General features: G+C 46.5%; 1 protein-coding gene across 1 annotated transcript in view; it reads left to right on the forward strand.

The window, feature by feature from the left end:
- The window catches only part of NALF2 (NALCN channel auxiliary factor 2), a 76181-nt gene extending 61485 nt beyond the window's left edge, over nt 1-14696 (forward strand). Inside the window, exon 3 of the mRNA XM_077307544.1 lies at nt 3561-14696. Coding sequence (XP_077163659.1) covers nt 3561-3991 — 431 coding nt within the window. The 3' untranslated portion in view covers nt 3992-14696. The remainder of the gene's footprint in view (nt 1-3560) is intronic.
- Nucleotides 14697-15283: the final 587 nt, after the last annotated feature.

The following is a 15283-nucleotide window of genomic DNA, read 5'->3' on the forward strand; positions in this document are numbered from 1 at the left end:
TTCGGCTTTGGCCCAGCCGCTTCATTCATTCTGGCGCTACTCGTACTAGCCGTCTGCTCATCCCCAGTAGCATATTGGACACCTTCCGACCTGAGGGGCTGATCTCCTGGCGTCATATCGTTATGCCTATTGGAACTGTCCATAGAGTTTTCATGGCAAAGATACTGGAGTGGTTTGCCATTTCCTTCTCCAGTGGATCACCTTTTGTCAGAGCTCTCAGCTATGACCTGTCCGTCTTGGGTGGCCCTGCACGTATAGCTCATAGCTTCACTGAACTGCGCAAGCCCCCTTGCCACAACAAGGCAGCGATCCTTGAAGGGGGATTGTTTGTCTATCCAGTATTAAAGATCCAATCTCTCAGATTAGACCCATCAACTTGTGTGGTAGAATTAATTGTTTTGGGTGGGTTTTGGATAGGTCAGTTGATGGTATTTAATTGTGTTAGGTTGGGATAGATCAATTGAGGGCAGTTAATTGTTTTTGGTGAGTGGATGGGTAAAGGTGTTAATTTAATTTGGAATCAATCAGAATTAATTAATCGTATTGTTTGGGATAGATCAGTTGGTGGCAATTTATTGCTTTGGCTGGGTAGGTGGGTGGAGATGTTAATTTAATTTGGAATCAATCATATGTGGGTTGGTAGCTGGTGAATACATTGGGCTAATCTCTCTCTGATTCCCCCCCTTTTTTGATTTTAGAATGTTATCCCTCTCCCTCTTCCCTCCCCTTTTCTTTATTTCCCTCCTGTCTCCTCCATCTTTCTATTCCCCCCCTTTTTTTTCTCCTTCTTTTCCCCCCTCCCCTCTTTTCTGTGCACATCACAGTGTTCCTGCCTGATTTTTCTCCCAATTGTTGGTAGTTGGCTGGTGTCTTCCTTTTTTCTTGCTCTCTTTCACCTCCCCCCCCCCCTTTCTCTCCTTCGTTTTCTGTGTACAGTTTTCCCCGGCTTGATTCTCTTCCCGCCCAATTTGTTCCCGCTCAATTTCTAGCAGTTCGTTTGACGTCCCTTCCCCCTTCCTGGAACAAGCTCTGTCCGTTTGTGACCTTCTCCCTCCCCCTCGCAATGGAGATATTATTCCCACTCAGAATCTCCGATAACCCGTTTGACATCCCCCCCCCCTTTCTGGGAATAAATTAAATTGATGTCCTTTGGTACTTCTCTTTTCTTCTTTATTTTGACTTTTCTTTTTCCTCTGCTTTCCGCACACACAGAGCGGCTGTAGTAGGGGGTCCGCGGTGCTGCGATGGTGGACAAGCTGCAGCAGAGTCCAGCCATGTTGTAGCTGAGGGCCAGTTTTGCTTGGCGGCAGTCAGAAGCGGGGGGGGGGGGGTGGAGCAGCTTCGGCAGAGGGCCAGGCTCTGCTCAGGCAGTGGCCGTGGGCGCGAGTGGCGAGTGCTGAGTGCGGCGGCCGCAGGTGGTCGGCGGGGTGTGGCAGGTCCGGCTCTGCTCAGGCGACGGTTATGGGTGGCGGGTGCGGCGCAGCAGTGGCGGGCAAGTTGTGGCGGGTCCGGCTCTGCCCGGGCGATGGCCGCAGGCACTGGTGGTGGGCGTGACGCAGTGGCAGTGGACGGGCCGCGGCTGAAAGTCCGGCTTTGTTTGGGGGGCCATGGAAGGGTCCCTCTGCAGCGGGTGGCCTTTTGCTTTGGTGCTGACCGACTGCTTTAGATGATCGGCTCCTTCCAGCCGCCTCAGCAAGCTCCGAGCTCCTCCGGCCGTGGGCAGCCCAACAGCTGCTCTTGCTTTTCCTCTGTTTTTATCCTAGTTGATTTCCTTACCATTTCTGCCTTTTTTTTGTTGTTCTTCTTACTTGTTCATGCTTCTATTTGTGGAGGTTTTGGAATCTCTTTCTGTTGCGTTCCTTTGAGGTTTCTGTGGCTAATTTGGTAGGGTTCTTTTTATTTTTATATTCTTTTTTTATCTGATCAATTTGGGTGCTTTTTTTGGCGCCTATTCTTGGGCTGGGACCATTTAGTTGTGGGAACAGTCTGATTTCATGACTGCTCCAGCCGCCATCTTGAAAGTAGCATGTCAGAGCAAATAGTTGAGTACTTTGACCTCAAGGCTACATCAGGACCGCACAGCAGGATGTTGTAGTTTGATTGGAGTTTTAAAAAAAAAACCTTGGGAGATGCACATCACACCTGACTGAGTCTTGACTCTTTTTTCTTTTTGTGCCAGGGCTGGCCAAACTGGATGGCTATGGGATTCCCTGACTAGAATTCAGCCATGCAAACAGAACACTTCTGATTTCTTTCTCATTGTCTTACATTCACACCTCCAGGTTAAGAGCCAAAGCAGGCCAGGCCAAACATTATGGAGATCACCAAAGAGATGTGTCAGTATGAACCAAATACGTCTAGAAACTGCGGCCTCCAACTAAAGGCAGAGTGGCCATTAAAAGGAGGATTAGCAGAGAGGGTTTCCCAAGAGAAAATCCTCTCCTTAGTTTGACATGCTGGAACAGACAATATAATGTTTATTTATTTCTCCACTTTGGTTTTCACCAGATGCTCTGCAGGGGGTTTTGCTGATCACTCCCCTGGACTTTTTTTTGACGTATAATGCGACACCCCCTCCCTTTCTCTTGCACCTGTTGCTCTTGGACATCTTATGCCCATTAGTCATTCCATTTCTCTCATAGACTCTTCCCACAGAGTCTCAGTTATCCTTATCCTTGTTATATAATAATATTCCTTTACTAGGATTCAAGGTCATGCTTCAGTCGGTTGTATCTTTCAGTGGTGCAGGAAAGGGCTGGCCCCCTTGGAAGCAGCATTCTCACATGGCTAAGAGCTTATGGTGCTGACTTGGCCCCCCTCTCCAGTGTTGTCCATCTGGGTTCAGACTGTTGGGGGACACCATTGTTTCCTTCTCTGTGGACATTTGACATTTATTCCATCACTTTTCTTTCCATGTCAGAATTTATTTCAGATGATGATATTAATGATCATGCTGATTTTGCAAGTGAGCCGCACACCAGCTCAGCATATCATCTGAAACAGGTCACTCTTCAAGGTGCCCATATGGACACGGGTTGCCAACTAGCTGCTGGGACCTGGAGTCTGCTGGTGCTTCAGTGGTCACCTGCCTGTGGTCACCACCAGTTTTCTGAAGGCCATTGCAGTTTCCCAGAGTGTTGCATCCTGTCTCCACCATGCTCCCTCTCTCTCTTCCACATACTTTGGATCTTTTGTTTTATTTTGCGACAATGGAATAATAGGGCTACTTCCATGTAACATCCCATGAGGCAGATACTTGCAAGTCCTGTAGATTTATCTCCCTACTGATCAGATCCAAATGTCTTTGCAGAACTAGCATAGAGGAAGACCAACTTCCCACCATGCCAACAATTCAACATCTGAACCCCCAGGGAAACCGGCTGATGTGTCCACACAGCTCCTAGCCCATGATTTCAGTTTGAATATTTCAAAACCTCTTTAAAAATCTTAATGATCCCTTCCAAATGCAAAAGAGTTTCTGATGGCACTTAGAATATGCATTCTTCTTAAGGATGGCTAAATTTGCTCTACACCTTCTCTTCTCTGTTGTGTTTTGCCAGGGCTGCTAGAGAGCCACTTTCCCAACGCAGAAGCCAAGTGCTGTGATGCGCAGTGGGACTCCTGTGATCGCCAGCCAGACGGCAACGGCAATGCATCCACCAAATCCACGGAATCAGAGTCATTCCATCAGCAGCATCCTGGCACCCCCCTGCACCAGCAGCCGCATCACTACCACCTCTACCACCACCACCACCACCACCACCACCACCACCACCACTACCACCACCACCAGCCGTCCCCGTCGTTGCTGCCGGTGTCGGCAGGGTCTCGCCTCAGTAGCAGCAAAATTCGGCTGTGCGTCCTGGTCCTTATGCTTCTTCACACCATGGTGTCCTTCTCAACTGTGCAGAGCAGTGGGGCCATCATCAATGGGGGGCTGAGCTTGGAAGCCCTTCCGACAATAGATGAGAGCCTAACCAGAGACGAGTGAACCAGAGGGGAAAGTAAACCTCCAGGCAGAAAGCCTGCTCTTTCTCATCCAGCAGCGGCGGTGATGGGGGCGGGGGCACATGGTATTCCTCCAATTGGAGGCACAGGATTGGGGGTGATGCACAGATATCCACCCCCTCATGGAATCCCCTCACACCCTGCAGAGCATAGGGCTCTCCCATGATGAAGAGTCTCTGGCGTGCATAGGGTGTGGCAATTCCATCTTGAGAAGGGTTCGGTCAGTAAGCTAACTGTTATCTGCTTAACGGCCCAGAGGTGGAGGGGGTAAATGTCCATCAAGGGACAGCATCTCTCCTGGCTACCTGTAGTGTGTGGTGTTATGGGACAAGAACAATCTCTTCCTCCCAGTGGGCCTTGATTGCCTGGCAGAGATCCCTTCCCCGGGCATTCGTTCTGCTGAGGCCACATGAATTGCAATGAAACAATGCTCTCCTTTCCTCCCTCCACTCACTTTTAAGGCTCAAATCCCTCCCCCACCCCCACACAAGCAGATGACTCCTCTCCATGCTCTGGTCCAGGTCAAGATTCAAGATGGGAATATCCTTCGACTTTGGTGACTCTGGTTTCTGTGCTCCCACAAGGGCTTTTTTTATGAGGCTGGGCTGTGTTAACCATCTTGTCCTTCAATCTACTGCAAAGGGTTATTGCAGTCTATACTTGGCCCTAAGTCAATTTTCTGATGCAGGATGGTTTAGTTGGGAGCAAGATGTTACTGAAGAAGTTCTGAGCTTCATGCAATGTCTCATAGTTATTGGGACTAACGTTTTAGAACACGTCTTACTGCAGGCAATCTATGGCTGCCCCTGCCCCCCCCCCCCAAAAAAAGGTTTTTTCTCTTCTCAGTTTTTAACACTGATTGTGCCATATCCACCTATGCACCGATTCCCTAGATGCCTTGTGGGTTTCCCCCTCCCCCTCTTTGGAGTACTCCCACGTGTTCCCACAGTCGTTATCCCTTAAGCAACCGAGGAACCCTGTCCCCATTCCTTTTATTTTTGTGTGCATGCAGGACACAGCTGCCTTTGTGAATATTTAGTACTGTGGGTCTTCTAAGCTATTTCCTTTTATGAGGTCTGGCATTCCTGACAGCAACAGGTGGATTCAGAGTCACCTGAGATGGGTTTGCTTTACCATCCTGCTTGAATTTATTCACTGGTGTTCAGGGATAGTGATTCTGGCCATAGCACTGGTCATTCAGATTGACCTCCGAGGACTGAGGAGTCAGTGGTCAAAATCCACCAGCTGCCCAGCTCAATGTCTCTTTGCAGGCGGCATTTTCTCTGCAGGGTCTGGCTGCAGATGCTTCTTAGTTGCAGGGGGCTATCCTGTTTTCTTTAACCCCCATCTTCCTGAATGCTTATTTTCTCTTGTAATTGCTGGTAGGTTGCTGTAACATTATTGGGATTAGGATGAGCCCAGATGAAGCTTCCGGTGTTGTTGGTTACATCATTTAATGGTCATCTGGAAACATGGGGAGCAAGCCCACACAAGAGAAGCACAGCACTGTGCAGGGTCTCTCTCCCCACCCCTCGGCAAGAGTTTGGCCTTTTGCATCTGCACGGAGCCTTCCTCAAGGCTTCTGGTCTAAAATCTGGGTAAGCGGATCAGCATGGAATTCTGTCCAGGCCTGGTACGGTTTGCAGGCCCAGAACCAGCACTCTTGACAATCAAGAGTTCCTCCATCCATCAATAAGTCTATCCTGTCACCATACGTGGGAGCCAGATTAAGTGAGCAGAGAAAGGAAGCACTACCAATAGCTGCTTAAGTCAGGACATGAGGGATGGCTGAGTGTTCCTGAAGGAGAAGCCCCCAGACCCTTTGCAGGAGTAACTGTTGCTTCAAGCATCAATTCTAAATGTTCAGAGCAGCTGGCCAAAGAGGAGAAGCACACTCATCTCTGCTTTGCTCTGCCTCCTTCCTTCCTTCCTTCCTTCCTTCCTTCCTTCCTTCCTTCCTTCCTTCCTTCCTTCCTTCCTTCCTTCTGTGCAGACTTAGAATCATAGAATCATAGAGTTGGAAGGGGCCATACAGGCCATCTAGTCCAACCCCCTGCTCAACGCAGGATCAGCCCTAAGCACCCTAAAGCATCCAAGAAAAGTGTGTATCCAACCTTTGCTTGAAGACTGCCAGTGAGGGGGAGCTCACCACCTCCTTAGGCAGCCTATTCCACTGCTGAACTACTCTGACTGTGAATTTCCCCCCCCCCTGATATCTTGCCTAAACCCTTTGACCTGAGCTTTTCTGCTTTCTCTGCATCCTCCGTTAGAGTTTGTCCATCTGCACCCAACAGTGGGCCTATTGCCTCCTTTACTTTACGTTTGCTCCCCACATAACTGAAAAATCTTTTCTTGTTACAGTGGGCTTCCCTGGCCAATCTTAGCTCACTCTCAGCTTTGGCCTTTCTGATGATGGATCTACAGTGCCTAGTAAGCTGTAGGTACTCTTCTTTAGAGCTCTGTCCTTCCCTCCATTTCCTGAACATTTTCCTTTTCTTTCTTAGTTCCTCTTGAAGTTCTCTGTTCATCCAAATAGGCTTCTTAGAGCTCCTGCAGCGTTTTCGTCTTTCTGGGATAGTCACTGATTGAGCATGCAATAGCTCTTGTTTGAGTAGTGCCCACCCTTCACATGCTCCCTTCCCTTCCAGCATTCTCGTCTATGGTATGACACTCATCATGTCTCTGAGTTTATTAAAGTTTGCCCTACGAAAATCCAACATCCGCGTCTGGCTACAAGCTTCCTTGGCTCCCCATCTCAAAAGGAATTCTATGAGGACATGGTCACTTCCCCCTAAGGTCCCCACCTCCTTCACCTCATCCACCAACTCTTGCCAGAGACTTCACCAGAGCTGCACATCCTGTGATTGAGATGGAATTGGACCTTTCTGTTGTTTTGATCCAGAAGCCCAACAGAGGAGATACTTGTTTCTACATCAGCCACTCACTGCTCTGGGCTTGCCTGCTTCTGGTTAGGAAGAAGAAACTTGGGGATAGAGTTTCTCACTCTAAAAGAGAAGATTTTCAGTGCAAGAGAGACATTATTTCAGGACAGGAGGTGATGCTAGCTATGAAAAGAATAGGAAACTAGGCTACCCAAACAGCAGAATAGTCTAAGGCCCTGGAAGCAACAGACAGGGAATTGAATGATCAGTTGCATGGAAGCGGGGCGAGGGGGGGGGGAGCTGACCAGCTAGCAAGGGCTGGCCACATCTAGCCATGCCTCTGTTTCTCAAGCCCTCTTGGATAGGCAGAAGGAACTCGGATGTCAACAAAATACTTTCTGGAGTTTTCACAAGTTGCAAAAAGAAGGAGGAGAATAATCTGTGGAAAGTTTTCCTTGTGCCATAATAAACTGACTGTCAATATGAACTGGGCCCTTTGTAAATGTAAACCAGAAGATCAAGATTAACTCCCAAGCCCTTGTCTTTTTTGTATGGGGGTTCAGGCACAGCTGAAGGACATTTGGGCATTTGTCAAATCTCAATACAAATCAGTGACCAAAAGTAGTTTCAGTATATATACATTAAGCTTGTGCTTCATATAGTTTTAATTCTTACTGCATTTTCAGTGTTCCAAGCAATTTGCAGACATTAACTGGAACAATAGACTAGTGTCCTGCTCCCCTTCTTGCAGATGAGAAAGTCACAACATTTCCCCAGGTTTTTTCAGTGCTACCAGCAAGGCAGGGCAGAGGTGTGATTAGAACTAGAGACCTCCAAGATCACAACTCATTAGCTCACATACCACTGTCAGTTGGGGGATGAGGTACAAATGTTAATTCCTGCCTTGCTGAAACTGGTGCATAGCAACAGGATGCAGGCGAATGAGATCTGCCCCTTCCAGACCCAAGAGAAAATGAAAAACAAATGAATATTTGGATACATGTTTGAACATCCACGTTTACTTGGATTTTAGTAAAGCTTTTGATAAGGTTCCCCATGATGTTCTAATGGATAAATTGAAGGACTGCAATCTGGATTTTCAGATAGTTAAGTGGATAGGGAATTGGTTAGAGAACCGCACTCAAAGAGTTGTTGTCAATGGTGTTTCATCAGACTGGAGGGAGGTAAGTACAACGATATAGGCTAGATATCAGGAAAACATTTTCACAGTCAGAGTAGTTCAGCAGTGGAATAGGCTGCCTAAGGAGGTGGTGAGCGCCCCCTCACTGGAAGTCTTCAAGCAAAGGCTGGATACACACTTTTCTTGGATGCTTTAGGATGCTTAGGGCTGATCCTGCGTTGAGCAGGGGGTTGGACTAGATGGCCTGTATGGCCCCTTCCAACTCTATGATTCTATGATTCTATGAACAGAAGAACCTCAAAATCTTTTTGGTGATGTTTACATTTCATCTATCAGATCTGTAATCAAAGTCTGGAATGCATAGTCCATGTCCATATCTCAACACTCAGTAGCTACTGAATGGATACTATGCAACATGGCCGAGAATGTGTCCATGGAAAGATACACGAGAAACTTTGCCTAAGGAGTAATGCTACTGCTTCCGGGGATGCAAAGAAGTATGTCAAACATGAGACAGACCAATGGCCAGGCAGGACCTATTCTAGCTGCCTCCATCTGGCAGCATCTGGCAGACGAGTTTCTTCTTCTAACCCTGGATCCTGAGATCTCTCAGACGGAGATCTGTGGGACTGAACTGGGAGGACCTTACTTGTGCAAACGATGTGCTTTGCCACATGTTGATTCCTCTCAGTATGGCATAAGTGCAACAGCTGCTGGGTACTAATGGGTACTGATGTTCAGTATAGTTTGCAGTTGAGCTAATTTGGTATTTGCAATGGCTTTAGCAAGCATCATTCAGAAATAGTATTTCAAACCCTGCTTTGAAGTGGGCATGAAATGAGACCAAAAGGAGGATTAGGGCTCTATTGACCTTTTTCTAAATATTCACTTTCTCTTTCCTTGTTCCTTTCTTAATAAAAGTACCACAAATAATTATACCAGAAATACATACATACATACATACATACATACATACATACATACATACATACATACATACATACATAAGACTTCATTGTTTCCAGCCATAGGCCATTACAATGCGATCAATATCATATCAGTGGATATAAAAACAGTAAAAGAATTAAAACAATACATGCGGTAATCCATAGATAATAAAAGACAATAAGAATTCAGGTTTCTAGCTCTCTGGTGGTGTAAATTTGGCTCGAATTTTCCTTGCTGCTAATGCAAATAGTGAAACATTATAACTAATTAGGGGGTTGGTATCCGATAATAAAAAGACTATATTGTCAAAATTCGCAGGGAAGTTCTGGCCACTCAAACATCTCTCAATATATTTGGTTCTTGGCTCCAATACCTAATATAATATACCTAATATAATACCTAATAATATAATTGCCTGCTGCTAGTCTATCTCCTATAACTATTATTAGGAAGAAGCACAAGCGTAACAACTAATCAATTTAACAGGACAAAGAAAATAAAATGTTGGATTTATCATAGTCCTAGAGTCCAAGATTCCAAAACATGATAAAATTGGGCCAATTCTAAATAATAGAAATATAATAGAAGAGCTGAAGAAGAGCTGTTTTTTTACCCCACTTTTTACTACCTGAGGGAGTCGCAGAGTGGCTGACATTCACCTATCCCTCCTCTCCCTACAGCAGGTATCCTGTGAGATAGTTGGGGCTGAGAGAGAAGACTGTGACTGGCCCAAGGTCAGCCAGCTGGCTGCCTGCTCTCCAGCTTATAACCACTGCGGCAGGCATCCCTGTCACATGGCTGTTTGCATAGAGTGGACTCTTGTCCTATTTTAAAAGAATAGTTCTGACCCAGGGGAACTACAGGCCTGACCACCCCCTCCTCCTTCCACTTCCCTCAGAGGCTGCAGATCCCTGCTGCATGAGAGCTGCCTCTACCGGTGAGTTCCCTGCCTGGGGGCCTCCAGGCTGCAGCCTTTCCAGGTCCTGCGGGGAGGGGGAGGCCATCTGCGGAGTTCTTCCACTCCACCCCCCCCCCCAATCTAGCACCTGTTGTATTCCTGAATGTAATGGGCTTGGCCCCGAGTTAAATTAATAAAGCAGGCTTTGGACCTGTAACGCTGTTTTTGCCTCTGTAATGTGGAGGTACATCTAGATAAGGATATTGGGGACATGCCCATCCTCTGCAGACAGCATCATGGGTTTGTGTCGGCTATGATGGTGGCACCTGATCACAGAATACAGATTTGTATTTTATTGCCTGAGAATCTTTTGATTAGCAGGTGTTATATAGTATTCATAAGAATCTGGTCCCAGGTATACTGTAAGCATACCTGTACCAGAAAAAGATATTGCAGATGGCTCTGTGTAGCTGTTCATGGAAATGTAACATGGGGAACTTGTGAGAATGAAGCTAAGGTTGGCGAGTAAAGATCAAGGTTGCCACCAAAGCCCCCACTGTGTTCATTTTGTGGGTGAATTTTCAGTCAAGCTATTGAGAAATGTTGTAAAAATGAAAGCCAATGATATAGCCTGGAACTGATTCACAAGGGATTTCCCCCCCACCCCCACCCACTGTTTTTAAGAAATGGGATTACAAGAGATGGTGCCATGAAAGTTCCGCACAGGAGGTTCTGCACCAGGCTGAACATTGGAGTTTGAGCTGGGACAAGTTGCCCCGCCACTTCCTGCTCCCGCAAAGGGGAGCATTTGGCCCAGTGCCCCTCGTCTGCCCTGGATTAGTGCTCCTGCACGGCAGCCAGGGCAGCAAAGTTCCCAGTGTGGAAAAGGTATCTGTCTGCATGTAGCTAAGGTTTTTAGGTTAGGTAGCATTTTTTTATTGTACCAACTCTTTGTTTTGCTATTTTTTTTAAAAAAAAGAAGAGATGCTGTAAAATGATTAGGACAAAGCAAACTAGTGCATAATACCATTGTTGCAACATGTTTCTTGAAGAGTAATTGTATGCAATCGAGCATGTGCAGATGCTTTACCATTGGATGATATAACTGCTCATCCTTTATCAGTGAAGAAGAGGAGAAAATGTCAGCAATGGTCAGGGACAAGTGTGCTGATCGATTAACTACTCTGCATTTCATTAGAGCGGTGGGAGAAGTGCCCTAAACATGGAGACATGCGCTGTCTTCATGTAGGAATCTGGTGGCTTCAGTGCTGCATATGCAGGAGTGAGATTTAATGTGCCACCTCTCTACACTGGCTAAGTCCAGTTTAATGCATCTCACCACTAAACAGGCACATGTTCTGGATCATGCTCCACCTCTGCTCTACATACCCCATGGAAAGATGAGGCATGATTTTCACCTACCAGGGTGGATATAGAATTCAGACTCATTTGCTTCACTAGAAAATTTGACATGAATGGTGACTCTCTCCAGAACCTGTTCAAGGTATTTTGTCAGACCATGCAGGCTGCAGATTTGCTGTTCATAACAGCACAAGATGCTTTGACAGAAAATAATGGTCAGGATTCTGGGATGTAATATTTATTTATTTATTTTTCTTTAATAATATATAAGATTGAAAGGGATGGTAGCTTTATGGCAGAGTGCATGTTTAGTGGGCATATCGTTGCTCTCCATTCTTAGACACTGTGCATTTCATGGCCTTTCAGTCCCCACTATTCACACTCCTCCCCCCCCCCATATCTTTTCATGCATCTAATAAAAACAGGCTCCAGCAACAAAAACTTAGATTGCAATGACTCTGTCAGTCATTAAAGTTGCACAAGAGTCCTTTTCAGTTTTGTTAAATGAACTTTACTGTGCTACCCACTTTACAATTTAATATGTGCTGAAATTTCACCAGGGATTTTCTTAGTTGTTTGTTTTCCGAAGTGTTTGAGCTAGAAGAGAAAGCACTTCTCCACATGCCCTTCATGGTTGCGGGCCCGTATCTCTGAAAGACTATTTCCCCACATGTTCTCATGATCCATCTGCATTTACTGGGGTGTACCCCACTGAGAATGACCCACCTGACATCAACTAGGACCTGGGCCCTGCCCATCATGGTTGCCCTTGCATGGACCTGACTCCCAGAAGGGACGAGAGGAACCCCCATGCGAAATATTTCAGTGGCACTGCAAAACCAGTTTGCTTGCTAAGGTACAAGATGGGTTATGAATCTTTTTTGTGGGGGTGGAGGCAGCATTTGGTATTTGTAATTTAATTTTAGTTCTAACTTGTAATATTCTAATTCTTACTGTGAGACACCTTGAGCCAAGAAGAAAAACAGGGTACAATATTTTAATAAATAAGTACATTTTGTGCATACTTTCCTCATTCTCTTACCATCTCCCCTACATTTCTCCCACCAACATGCCAGAAGATTTTTCTCAGGCTTAAAAGAAGCCCAATAATTGCTATTCTGCTACACTATAAGGATCCATTCACATAATACCCAAGCGCCTCACAATCCCCAGCTTTCATTTCTTTTTTTTAAATTCTCTATCCCTTTTCATTGCAGAGATATAATCTCTGCAGTGAAAATTGTCAAACTTAAAAAAAAAACGCTGAGGATTTAGAGGAGAACAATTGATGATCCAAGCTGGCCAGAGAGACTCCCAAGGGGAGCCCCATCCTCTGTCCTCACTGCAGAGCTGCAGCCGATGAAAACTGGGTGGGAAGGGGGGGCTAAAGTCTCCCCTCCCCCTGGGAGACCTCCAGGTCTGCAGGAGAAAAGTCCCCTGTCTGAACCTGGCCTCATGATTCAGAGTGATGGAATTGCGCTGTGGCACTGGAGCAATTCCTGTTTCAACAACCGGAAACTGCCCTTCAGTGGTGTGTCCAGGGGACGCAGCGGTTGCCATGGAGGATGAGGCAGAGATGCATTATTTGCAGATCCAGCCAGATCTGAGAAAAGCATGCCAAGGTCAGGGGAAACCTGCTGGGAAGTGGGTGATTGGAGGATAACCGCAGGTGGATGCTCAGCAGTCACAAGCCACCCTGCCATTTGGACACCAACTCTGTGTGGATGGAGACCTTGGGCGAGTCGCTAAACACAACCTGGATCTTTCCCAGCTCCTGCGCTAGGCCCGAGGCAGCCCGGCAGCCAGCAGCGAGAACATCTTCAGCCACTTAAAAAATCAGAAACAAGGCTCCGGGCATCCTAGGGGAAGAAGCGTGACTGAGGCAGCAGGGAAACGGACAATCTTCTTACTGGGTGTGTGAGGTGGGGGGGCGGGGGGGCGGGGGGGGGAGTTAGCAGGGAACTGCATTCCTTGTGCATTCACAGGCAGCTAAAAACTTCCTCTCCTCATATTTGTCAGAGTTCAAGAAAACTGTTATCAAGCATTATTCCAAAGTTAATGATTTAACTATTTTGGATTATATTCCCTGTTTTGGCAAACCAACAGACCCCACCCAGTTAAGCATAATATGGGACTATATTGAAATATTTTCTCTGGCCTTTGGTTAAAACAAAACAATTTTCTCTGGGCTGGATAATTTCTGTGTTCCTGAATAAGGAATCCTTCTACGGCAGAGGGCCCAGGGCTCGCTTTGGGAACGTCTGCCACCACCACCACCACCACCACCACCACCCCTGATGCATTTCCATGACCTCTGTGCAGGTCAAATCCTGGAAACTTCCAAGAAGCATCAGCCTCCCCACCTATGACCGTGTTGCACCTCCAGCCAATGATGCTCCCATCTCTCCCAGCTCCATGTAGTCAAAGTTGATTCTCAGTTTTAATAAGTCTAAATAGATGATCTTTATGCCTGGACAAGTTCAAGGGAATTCTGTGGAAGAAACTCGAAAGGTGTGACTCCAGTGGTGAAGCCAACCAATGAAAGGGGGAAGGGAGCGACCAACAGAGAGAGTAACAATGGAAGCTATTACTTCCTCTGCCCTAAGATACTTTGCAGTTTGGATTTTAGTCTTGACGTATGTATTAATTAATTTTAACTGTGTTATAACACTTGTTATATATGTTTTTCAATTCTCTTAAGTCACTCTGAGAGCCTTTAAACCAACATACCCATAACGGTACAGCCCTGTATTTTAAGCTCAGCAAAATACGAAGCCTGCAGGTGCTATGAACACAGATCAGAGAGGCTTAGGGAAGTGGCTGCTCAGGAGCCCAGGTAACCTGGGGATTCAAAGCCGGGGGTGGGGTGGAAGGTGGTTGCCGAACTGTTCTCAAGTGCTTGTGAATTAATGGTGGTCCCAGAGCTCAGACCCACAAAAGTTCTTTTTTATGGTCCGTGGTGATGAGGTTAAAAAATAAAGAGGCATATTGCTAAAGCTGACCTTTAAGATATCTTCCTACTCCCCAAATGCCTTCTTTCTCTTTCTTTCTGGCTTACTCCTTCCCCTTTTCTCTGGGTCTCTTCCGCCTATCCTCCTGTCCCTGTTTTTTCTTGGCCCCACCTCCCCGCTCTGTCATAAGAAAGTGGCCGTGCCCTTCACAGGGGGTCAGTTTTCTTATGCCATTTTATACACTGTGCTTCATGTTTAGGACTTTTTTGCACTAGTTCTTATTACATTTATTTTCCACAATGGTTTGACAGAAAACAGAACCAACCAACGAACAAAACAAAACCATGCTATAATTCAGTTGTATGAAAATATTATCCTACTACTCTCTGTGTTTCAATAGTCTCTGTACCTGTAATGCTTTCAGTTCTGTTGTATTTGGGATCAGAGATTTTATCTGCTCCTTGTTTAACCCAGTAAAGAAATAAAATGTTAAGAATTGATGATAACTCCCCTCTTATGTTTTGTGTCTACTCTGATGTCTTTGTGGACTGACTTGCATTTGCACGGAGATCCTGCAGAGACAGAGCCTCTTGTGGCGCAGAGTGGTAAGGCAGCCGTCTGAAAGCTTTGCCCATAAGGTTGGGAGTTCGATCTCAGCAGCCGGCTCAAGGTTGACTCACCCTTCCATCCTCCCGAGGTGGGTAAAATGAGTACCCAGCTTGCTGGGGGGTAAACGGTCATGACTGGGGAAGGCACTGGCAAACCACCCCGTATTGAGTCTGCCATGAAAACGCTAGAGGGCGTCACCCCAAGGGTCAGACATGACTCGGTGCTTGCACAGGGGATACCTTTTACCTGCAGAGACAGATGGACAGGCCAGCGGCTCCCCCCTCTTTATGTGACTTGCTCCGCTTCTCATGTGCTAGTCCCCTCCTCAGGAGGCTCTATTTCCTTGGCAAGGTGAGCTAGATGCATATCAAAGGCACCTTCCCTCAGCTGGCTGGGAGACCCAGGGAGCAAACAGGGGCTGTGTATTGGATCCTGATCTACCCTAGCCAAGTTGGAGAGTCCTCCTTCCAACCATCTGCTCCAG

Source organism: Paroedura picta, chromosome 13, assembly GCF_049243985.1.
Source record: "Paroedura picta isolate Pp20150507F chromosome 13, Ppicta_v3.0, whole genome shotgun sequence".
NCBI lineage: Eukaryota > Metazoa > Chordata > Lepidosauria > Squamata > Gekkonidae > Paroedura > Paroedura picta.